We start from the raw sequence: 10,704 nt of genomic DNA, 5'->3' as shown, positions 1-10,704 counted from the left end.
ATGGGCGAAAGCCCAATCTAGAACATCTCAGAGTATGGGGGTGTCCGGCTCATGTATTGGAAAAGGATCCAACTAAGCTGGAATCTAGGACGGAGGTTTGTGTGTTTATAGGATACCCTAGAGGAACGAAAGCTTATGAATTCTATAGTCTCAGAGATCAGAAAGTGATTGTGAGCACTCATGCCACATTCTTAGAGGAAGACTATGTAATGAATCATAAGCCCAGCAGTGAGATAGCTCTTGAAGAGCTCACTCAAGTTACAACTTCCATTAACCAAGAACAATTACCTAGTGTACCAACAATTCCAGAAATTTCAACTAATACTCCAGATATTGTAGTGCCGCGCCGCAGTGGGAGGGTCTCTCATGAGCCCGATAGATACATTGGTTTGGGAGAGTGCATGGATCACTCCTCGGACAGCAATGTACTTGATCCCTGGAATTTTGCAGAGGCGCAGGCAGATGTCGATCATTGCGAATGGGTGAAAGCAATGGATTCGGAACTACAATCAATGGTAGACAAGGACGTCTACGATTTGTCTGTCCTACCCGAAGGCTGTACTGCCATTGGGAGCAAGTGGATATACAAACGTAAACGTGGACCCGATGGACGAGTTAAAGTCTTTAAGGCAAGACTAGTGGCTAAGGGGTATACCCAAAAGGAAGGCATCGATTACGATGAGACCTTCTCCCCAGTGGCCATGCTCAAATCGATCCGTATACTTTTGTCTATAGCAGCTTACATGGATTGGGAAGTATGGCAGATGGACGTTAAGACTGCGTTTTTAAACGGGAGTCTTGAGGAGACCATCTACATGGAACAACCCGAAGGCTATGTGGTAAAGGGCAAGGAACACATGGTTTGGAAGCTTAAGAAGGCCATTTATGGCCTCAAGCAAGCATCTAGATCATGGAACCAGTGTTTCGATCAAACTGTTCAAAAGTTTGGATTCGAAAAATGCCCTAATGAAAGCTGTGTGTATAAGAAGGTTGAAAAGGGAAATGTTGTGTTCTTAGTTTTATATGTAGATGACATTCTTCTAATTGGAAACAATAAAAAGATGTTGTCATCAGTGCGAACTTGGTTGTCCAGCCAGTTCGAGATGAAAGATATGGGTGATGCGGGACACATTCTCGGTATCAAGGTTCTTAGGAACCGAGCTAAGAGAATGTTGTGCTTATCCCAAGAATCTTACATCGATACAGTACTTAGACGCTTTAGCATGCAAGATGCCAAGAAAGGTTTTCTACCTTTTAGACATGGCATCCATTTATCTCAAGAGATGTGTCCTAAGACAACATCTGAGATAGCAGAGATGAGAAGAATACCATATGCCTCGGCAGTTGGTAGTCTCATGTATGCTATGCTTTGTACTAGACCCGATATCTGCTTTGCTGTTGGCATGGTAGCAAGATATCAATCAAATCCCGGCCAAGGACATTGGACTGCCGTAAAGAACATACTCAAGTACCTTAATCGGACTAAGGACTATGTTCTAGTTTACAATGCAGCCGAGCTCTGTCCTTTAGGATATACAGATTCAGATTTTCAAGCTGATGTAGATTCGAGAAAATCAACTTCCGGATATGTGTTTACCTTAGGAGGTGGAGCCGTAATTTGGAAGAGTGTAAAGCAGAAATGCATTGCAGACTCTACCATGGAAGCCGAGTATGTGGCCGCTTCGGAGGCTGCAAAAGAGGCTGTATGGCTTAAGAACTTCCTTCTGGACTTAGGTGTGGTTTCGAATATGCCCAAGAGCATCACCATCTATTGTGACAATTCTGGTGCTGTGGCAAATTCGAGAGAACCACGGGCTCATAAAGCGAGCAAGCACATAGAGAGGAAGTATCATATTATACGAGATATAGTGCAGAGAGGAGACATAAAAGTGGTCAAGATTGAGTCAGAAAACAACCTGGCAGATCCTTTCACGAAGGCATTAGCGGTAAAGCCGTATGAAAGCCATGTTGAAGGAATGGGAGTTCGACTAATTCAAGACCTCAATCCGCTTTCAGTATAAGTGGGAGAATTAGACGTTAGCACATTTTGTATACTCGAAAGTGTTTTGAGTATAAGTGGGAGATTGTTAGAGTTTGTATACTAGAAATCACGTTTCGAGTGATTGAATACTGTAAAACTCTTATTTTATTTTCCAAGGAATAAAACAGATTATTTTTGTCATAATGTTGTTATGTTTTACATTTAATGGATGTTAATGCATGTTTAAATGTATAAGTTAACTTAACAAAGTCTAAGTCTTTGTTTTAGTAGACCGGTTGTGGGCGTCGTCCACTTTAAGGTAACACGGTCAGTTCTAAACAAAGAAAAAGATGAATTTCACAACCTAGATGGAATTTGACTATCCATCGAGAAAGGTTGCAATGTCAGTCCGCATATTTCTAAGCCTTACTGAAATAAGATGACATTGGTGTGGTATAGCACTGAACGGATCTAACAGCAAGACTTGCCTTGGGCTATCTACTGAAAGGCGAGGTCTTGATAATATTTGTTTCTTAATCAATGTAGGTTAGCATTGAGCATACGGTATTGATTATGCACTACTTTGACTTATCAAATGGTGCGGGTTTTTCGTAACCCAATTATCCTGATATATTGGGTAGTGGTGATCAATATCTAGCGGTGCTAGGATTGCTATTATATTGAATCGTGCACGAGGAGAGTCTCGTTTGATAATGTCCTCAAGAGGAGCGCGAAACAAGGTTTTATTATTCGGAACCTAGCTAGTTGGAGTTTGATTACTCTATGAATAATAAATAAGTGTTTCATGCTAAGTCCACTCTTGGAATTAATAAGAAGTTAATTAATTAAGTCAATAGCAGACATTAATTAATTAATGGACATTTTAATCTTAAGCACGGGAAATGAAAGTTAAACGGAAACCCGGATTACTTGTAATTTCGGATTTGGATGGGGAGAGTTCAATATTACTTCTGTAGTGGCTGCTCGTAATATTCCAATTATAACTTATATTAAATTGTGGGTTCAATTTAATTAGTAAAAAGTAAATTGGATGAGCCCATATCCAAAACCTTCCATAGATCCCTGTCTGGGCCCAAAAGGAACTTAATATAAATAGGAGAATAAAGGAGACAGAAATAACACAATTTTATTCATTAAAATTTTCGAAAATTTCAGCCCCTAAGCTGAAGGAATTTTCGAATTCCTCTCCTATTCCAAAAAGGATTTCTTCTGTCTTCTTTATTTAAGTCCTAGTATTCTAGTAAGATCAGCCCACACTGATATTGGGATACAGTTCGGGAACCAGAGAGAAGATTTGTGGTCTAGTACTCAAAGCATCACGTGGAGAAGAAGCTAGCCATCTTCAATTCTTTGGAGAATTAATTAGGTATTTTTCTGCTCCGTAGAAAAGCATGTTTTAGGTTTCAATATTCTTAAAGCATGATTAATTCAAGTTATGAGCATGATACATGTGATAATTACGCGAATAGGTTTTGTCTAAATAATCTGCTACCGTATTGAATATTGCTGTGTAGCGTTAATAATATTGCTGTATAAGCGTTGTCACGTTGTCATTTTAAGAGGAGTTGTCATTTTAACACAAACCTTATTCAATGTGTGTCAAAAAAAAAAGACTTGAAAGATCCACAAAATTTTATATATACAAATTTACCGAGATATTTCTATGTACTAATAAAAAAATATTGACATGTTTTAAATAATTATTAATTATATTTTTTTATGATTTCCGAGCACTTATATAGTGGTCGGCACTTTCCAATTATATTTTTTATGATTTCCGAGCACTTATATAGTGCTCGGAACGTACAATTGTATAAAAATATTGATATTTCATGTTCAAAATAAATTTTAATATTTGTGGTGAATGATTCACAAATTTTTGTATATAAATTTTCTGAGATATTTCTATGCACTAATAAAAAATATTGACATGTTTTATATTATTATTATTGATAAATAATTTGTATTAATTATATTTTTTTATGATTTCCGAGCACTTGTATAGTGGTCAGCATTTTCAAAGCACATATGTAGTGCTCGGAACAATTGTATAAAATATTGATATTTCATGTTCAAAATAAATTTTAATATTTGTGGTGAATGATCCACAAATTTGTACATATACAAATTTTTCGAGATATTTCTATGCACTAATAAAATATATTGACATGTTTTATATTATTATTGTTGATAAATAATTAGTTATTTTTTTATGATTTCCGTGCACTTGTATAGTGGTCGGCATTTTCCAATTATATTTTTTATGATTTCCGAGCACTTATACAGTGGTCGGAACTTTCCAAGCACATATATAGTGCTCGGAACAATTGTATAAAAATATTTATATTATAAGTTCAAAATAAATTTTAATATTTATGGTGAATTATCCGTAAATTTATGTATGCAAATTTTTTGAGATAGTGCTTAAAATATTGATATGAACTAATTTGCTAGCTAACTCTATGCATGGTAAATTATTGGAAATTAATTTATTTAATACTATTTTTTTTTATCCCGAGCATATATATAGTGGTCGGTTAAATCTATAAAAAACGTCAACAAACAATTTCAAAAGTCTTTGTTTTATTAGCGAGCCCTCTAAGGTGCTCGTATAAAAATTCCGACTAAGCGAATACCGAGCACTCTCAGTGCTAGGGAAGTGCTCGGTATATCTCGACTTGGTGCTCGGGAAAGTCTGTTTTTCTTGTAGTGAGAGGTGGTAATGGTCCCATACCCAGCCCAAGGCCACATCAACCCGGCCGCCGCCTTCGCCGAGTCCCTCGCCCTCCACGGCCTACGTGTCACCCTCGCCACCACCATTTCCCTATCCAAAACCGCTACATTCCACCACACATCCATCGCCATCCACCCCCTATCCGACGGCCACGAGCAAGTCACCCAGCCCGAGACCGTCGAGGCCTACTTCGCCCGTCTCAAGGCCAATCTGTCGTGCAGCCTGGCCGCCTTCTTGGACGAGTGCGGCCATGTTAAATCCGTGATCTACGACTCCTTAATGCCTTGGGTGCTTGATATCGCGCACCAACGAGGCTTGCTCGGGGCTAGATAAGCTTAGTGTGCAGTTGACTATGGCTAGCTGAATCACGTAGTTTGGTCTGGTCAGTCTCAAAAGATATGGTAATGGAATATTGAATTGCAAAGTTTTAGTCATTCCATGTGTATTTATAATAAAATTCTCACAGGTTTATTGTTACTTATTTACAACTTGTACATATTTGACCCACCACCTATTTTAAGTTGACATTAATTTAACCATTTTTTTCTCTCCTCGGTAATTTGTCAGTCGAGCATTAAACTCGTGTCATATAATATTAAGGCTCCTCTGTAATTTGTCAGTTGAGCATTAAACTCGTGTCATATAATATTAAGGCTATTTTTTATGGATGAATGGAGTATTTTGTTTTCAAATTTATAGATTAATTAGAATTGGACCAAATTTTATAATTTAAGGACCATTTTATCTCATGAAGATATTAGTGTATATGCTTCATGCTCTTAATTTGATGTGTCATCGGAGGTATTGGATTGGATGGCAAGGCTATGGCCAGTCAAGACTGTTGGACCAACTTACTTGCTACTCCAAAAAAGCAAGAGATCAGTTTCGAACCACATCATCAACCTGTTTGAGTCGAAACAAGATGAAGCGTGCCAAAAATGGCTCGACGCCAAGGGGAGCGGCTCAGTCGTGTACGTCTCGTTCGGAAGCTTAGCGTCTCTCCAAAAGGAGCAGATGGAGGAGCTCGCCCACGGCCTAGCAATGAGCAACTGCCCATTTTTGTGGGTGGTGAGAGCTTCTGAGATGGATAAGATAAAGAATCTTGATTTAGAGAAAGGCCTTGTTGTTGAGTGGTGTCATCAGCCACATGTACTGGCTCATAGCGCTGTGGCGTGCTTCCTAAGCCACTGTGGATGGAACTCGACTCTCGAGGCACTGAGCCACGGCGTGCCTCTTGTGGCCATGCCACAGCAGTGTGATCAGCCGACAAACGCTATGTTTGTCGAGGGTGTGTGGGGGTTCGGGATCGGGGTTAGAGCGGGTGAAGATGGAATCGTCGGGAGAGAGGAGATCGCGACGCGGGTTAAGCAAGTTGTTGAAGGAGATGAAGGGATTGAGCTCAAGAAAAATGCTTGCAAGTGGAAGAGTTTGGCTGATGAGGCTGTGGAACAGGGTGGGACTAGTGCTACTAATATTGATGAATTTGTTTCCACACTTGGAAAAATAGAAAAATAGAGATTTTTGTAAGATAATAATCACTCTGTCCCAATTTACTTGAGTCTATTCCCCAGTATCTAAAATACAACATTGTTTATGTGGTTGTTGGATCCAATACCGAAGATGATTTGGTGAGACTTTTTTTTTTGGGTACTGGTTAAAATAAAACACAAATATAACATAAAGTTTTGAAAGGAAAAGAAATGGCAACAAAAATTATGCATATATATAAAACTCAACAAATGTGTGTAGATACAAAATGGGTCTTGAGCTTATCTTGTGTGGATTCTCTGTAAATACAACATTCCTTCTAAGCTTAGGCGCTGAAAATTAATGGATTCTCGCATTCCTTATTTCCTGCAAATTATGCATATATATAAAACTCAACGAATGTTATCTTGTTTTGTTTTCGGTTTGTGTTCTAACTTCGTATCGAAAGCAAAAAGAAAGCGGGAGCATACCAGGGGAGTTTGAAAGTGTCTTTCCACCATCCTTGTTTGGAGCATGTCGTGACAATCTTATCCAATCGGATTATGATCTGAGGGAACGTCGGCCTCACACTGGGACTCGAATGCCAGCATTCCTCGATCAACCTGGGGCACACCACCAGCATTAGGCGTGAGCTGGGAAAACGTGTTTCTTGTTTGATTAGGCGAATATGACTCACTCTTTTAATTCTGGAGGAAAAGATTTGGATTTTGACTTGAATGATGGTCTCTTTCCATCTAAGCAAATAAGCCTAGCAGCATCGTCTGCAGACTTTGAAGAGAATGGCGGAGACCCCTCCATCATCTGGTCAAAGAAACGTGGCAAAACGTTTTGAAACTTGATCATTTCGTTCGAACTGAAAGTGCTTCAATATGTATAGTTAAGTATACCTCGAATAGCATAACACCAAAAGAGTACACATCCACACTTTTGTCGAATGTTTCATTCTTGTACACCTCCGGTGCTATGTACACATCTACAAATAGCACGGACAGAAAAGATTAAGATCGTAAACTACTTTATATATGAAAATGTTTAATCAAGAACTTATGTAATGTGTAAATACTCACTTGAACGATCTGTGGCCTCGGGCTGCAAAAGTTTTACTTTATCAGATGCCGGCGGTGATAACTTAGTAACACCGAACCCTGCAACCTTCAGCTGCCCTCCAAAATCCAGCAAAATATTTCTGGCACCTTACAAAAGTTGCAAATATTAAAAAAGAGTGATTTGGAAATGAAACACTCCATCTAAGTGGAAAGTATTCGGACACTCTGACCAACTTAAGCATTCCGTTGCCTTACTTTGGCTTTAAATCGCAGTGTATGATCGGTTCTGGTTTGCACTCGTGAAGACAATTCATGCCCCTGCACAATAAACGTCATATAAAAGACCAGAACGCAAGAAAATATATAAGTAATATCGGATGTTCGACCAGATAGCTCGTTGAGCAGATTAACAGAACAGGTGGAGTATGTCTTTGTAAATCAGCCTAAGTACCTGGCAATTTCAAGAGCAAATCTCAACGCCTTAGAAGTGGATAGCCGCCCTTTCTTTTGAAGGTAACCAGCAAGGTCACCCTGAAAAAATTAGAGCAAAAATAAGCAAAGTGGATAGCAGGGAAGCTATAAACAACCTCTCATCAATCGATTCCATACGAGACTAATGAAACTATAAACCACCTCTCATCCATCAATGCCATATAATACTATACAATCCAAATTCAACATTTCATATAAATGAGCAATGCATCAGTCAAAACACCAGTAGACGGTCAAGATAGCAAAATAGACGATTACAGAGAGAGAGAGATGATTACTTTAGAATGATGCTCCAAAACGATCATCATAGGTATGTTTTGGGTGACAGCACCAATAAACTGAACCACGTTGGGGTGCCGAACCTTTTCTAACAAGGTTAATTCATGCCTGAACACATTTCTGCAGAGTAGGAATTGGAAAATTAAATAACTATAACAAAAATATGAAATTTCTTTTATTATAAAGATAAAATAAATAAGCTAGAAGTAAAGCTGGAATAAGAGCAGCACATACATCGAGTCACGGTCTGCATGGCCATCCTTGTCGAGTATTTTTACTGAAACTTTAGTGCCATTCCACTTAGCAACTTGATAAGATCCCTGTCCACAGGCATAAGAGATGCAGTGATTAAAAATCAACAACCTAGAAAAGGCAGAATCACTCGTTATGCATACAATACATTCACAGAAGGCCATACCTTAGATATGCCATCACCTCTTCGTATTTGAATGTCCAATGGATTGAGCTCATACTCTGGAACTTCACGAGGATTTGCAACCGTCATGGGTGTCTTTTTGGTTTTCTAGGAAAACGAGAATTAATTTTATTAGTGGCGGTGAAAGGGAAACAAGCAGCTTCTCCACAAGATGATATTCATACTTACTGGAACGTTAGCTCCACGGGATTTCAAAATATTAAAAACTTCCACATTTCCATAATATTTTGCATCAGCAGCAGCCTGTCATGATCAATAATCAATCAAAGTTATCACAGAGGAAGCCTGTCCAAGTTTCAAAAGAACGTGAACGATACTCAAGTGCTATATTTGAAAAAGTCCTCCTCCCACAAAATAAAGTACTTCTACGAGATAAGGGCCATCGCCACAAAATAAGGGCCATAATAAGGGCCAAGTTTCAAAATAAAGTTATCACAGAGGAAGCCTACTCAATGAAGCATTAGCTACAAATGTCAGTTAAACAGGCTCAATATTTTGCTAGTTTTAGAACGTTCGGGAAAGTACTTCTACGAGATAAGGGCCATTGCCACAAAAAAATATCCATCACTTAAACACTTACAAAGCTTCCTAATCCTAATCTGGTCCAAATAAGTAAGAAAATCCACACCTACAAAACTTCCTGTTCTTTTCTTGGTGTGTTGAAAACCCATTGCTCGTCCCATCTTGAATAAGCACTCATTAATTATTCAATAAAGAGACTAAAACACATAAACGGACGTAAATAAAACACCAAACGCAGATTGCAGAACGCAACAAAAAAAACAGAACTACAAATAAAAATTTAAAATAAAAAGCAGAACACAACAAATAAACCAAAAAACAGAGCAAGAAATAACAATTGAAAAGAGATAGCAATCGAGACTACCGTGCTGCCCCATCGATCCCGAGCATCAATATTGGCCTTCCTGCTGAGGAGAAGCTTGGCGACCTCGACGTGGCCCTCGCAGGCGGCGATGTGCAGAGCGGTCCGCCCATCCAAATCAATGCTATTCACATCAATCCCTTCATCGAGCAGCTCCTGCAACCCCCCCACGTCTCCCCTGCACGCCATGAACAGCAGCTGCATTGTGCTGTCGAGGTTGCTCGGCACCGTCAGCTCCTCCTCCGCGCCGTCTCCGTCCGCGGCCACCGGATTCCGCCGTATCGGGTCCATCGACGACTGGCGGCCGAAGCTGAACCGGAAATTGTTCCGCCGCGGGTCCAGCGAGTTCTGCCGCTGGAAACTGAACCCCCGGCTCATCTTCAACGACCCCGTCGAGAACTGGCGCGAGATCCCGCGCTTCAATTGCGACGCAATATCCATCACTCAATTCAATTCAATTCAATTCAATTCACGAAACTGTTTCTGATCACGCCAAAAACCATAACCCCCCACCCAATTAATATTAGGGCCCAGGGAAATAAAATTGAAAAAATCCCCTTTCGATTACGTTAATTAAGATTGAATTTTTTTGGCGGTTTCGCCTCAAATTGAATTCCGAAATCAGTGATTCACCTCAAACCAACACTGTTCCTTCTTTCAGTTCGACCTAATTTCTCCCCCAAATGGAAAATTGCGGGGAAATGGAGTAATCCAATATGCGTCCGTTGATGAATTTCAACGAATTTGCGGTGTGTGAAGAGGTGTGGAATTTTGTCAAGTTGTTGAGGACTATTTTGGAGGGAATTTTGGACAGACGATCGAGGTGGAGAAGAAGAGAGCCCTCAAACGGAAATGGAAAGGAATGAAGGAATGAAAAAGGAATGGATCTGAGTGAGAGAGGCCAAACAGATGGGAGGGGAAGAAGACACCATAATTTTGCATGTATTTTATTCCACTCGATACGCGAAACACACGTTATTATTACATTTTCTTTTCCATAAATATAATTGGATATTAATCGATTGGAAAAGAATAAAAATCAATCAATTCTATTGATCGACTGTGCAACTTTGAAAGTCGGTCGGAAAATTCATAAATCTTGAATTCGTTATCAATTATCTGACGCCAAAAATATAAGTATAATAGAAGTATGTGTTTTTCAGTTAAACAATGTCATTTTGTTTATGAGCATACGATATGGTTGATGTCTACTTATAATTTATCGGATTTCGTATCATACGATTTCACCTAATTTTTTTTTGTTATGTAAATAAATTTGATTTCCCTGTTGATTTAAGGGAACAAAATCAGAATTCGTCAAAATTTCAGTTTTGCTTTTCACAA

General features: G+C 39.2%; 2 protein-coding genes across 2 annotated transcripts; one reads left to right on the top strand and one right to left on the bottom strand.

Annotated features, from left to right (window-relative positions):
• Nucleotides 1–209: 209 nt before the first annotated feature.
• LOC125220653 (UDP glycosyltransferase 9-like) lies at nucleotides 210–6,251 on the top strand. The gene is made up of 3 exons (XM_048122806.1): nucleotides 210–359; nucleotides 4,719–5,060; nucleotides 5,520–6,251. The coding sequence occupies exons 1-3, from the start codon at nucleotides 210–212 to the stop codon at nucleotides 6,249–6,251; spliced, it is 1,224 nt and encodes a 407-aa protein (XP_047978763.1).
• Nucleotides 6,252–6,437: 186 nt separating this feature from the next.
• Nucleotides 6,438–10,308, bottom strand: LOC125218131 (integrin-linked protein kinase 1-like). Its single transcript, XM_048119735.1, has 12 exons — nucleotides 9,364–10,308; nucleotides 8,646–8,720; nucleotides 8,460–8,564; nucleotides 8,276–8,361; nucleotides 8,041–8,161; nucleotides 7,722–7,801; nucleotides 7,526–7,588; nucleotides 7,292–7,410; nucleotides 7,112–7,197; nucleotides 6,901–7,025; nucleotides 6,695–6,826; nucleotides 6,438–6,590 (listed from the first exon to the last, which is right to left on the bottom strand). Exons 1-12 carry the CDS (start codon nucleotides 9,799–9,801, stop codon nucleotides 6,584–6,586), a joined length of 1,437 nt encoding a protein of 478 aa, XP_047975692.1. The 5' UTR covers nucleotides 9,802–10,308; the 3' UTR covers nucleotides 6,438–6,583.
• Nucleotides 10,309–10,704: the final 396 nt, after the last annotated feature.

This window comes from Salvia hispanica, chromosome 4 (genome assembly GCF_023119035.1).
Source record: "Salvia hispanica cultivar TCC Black 2014 chromosome 4, UniMelb_Shisp_WGS_1.0, whole genome shotgun sequence".
NCBI lineage: Eukaryota > Viridiplantae > Streptophyta > Magnoliopsida > Lamiales > Lamiaceae > Salvia > Salvia hispanica.
Note: the sequence above shows the minus strand (reverse complement) of the source record. Positions and strands in the feature narration are given on the sequence as shown.

Coding starts and splice junctions, on each gene's coding strand:
- LOC125218131 (XM_048119735.1), bottom strand. CDS start 9,801: ATGGATATTGCGTCGCAATTGAAGCGCGGGATCTCGCGCCAGTTCTCG. Junction 8,362..8,459: donor GAGGTGATGGCATATCTAAG/GTATGGCCTTCT, acceptor GCCTGTGGACAG/GGATCTTATCAAGTTGCTAA. Junction 7,589..7,721: donor TTTGCTCTTGAAATTGCCAG/GTACTTAGGCTG, acceptor TTTATTGTGCAG/GGGCATGAATTGTCTTCACG.
- LOC125220653 (XM_048122806.1), top strand. CDS start 210: ATGAATCATAAGCCCAGCAGTGAGATAGCTCTTGAAGAGCTCACTCAA. Junction 360..4,718: donor TGCCGCGCCGCAGTGGGAGG/GTCTCTCATGAG, acceptor TTGTAGTGAGAG/GTGGTAATGGTCCCATACCC. Junction 5,061..5,519: donor ACCAACGAGGCTTGCTCGGG/GCTAGATAAGCT, acceptor TCATGCTCTTAA/TTTGATGTGTCATCGGAGGT.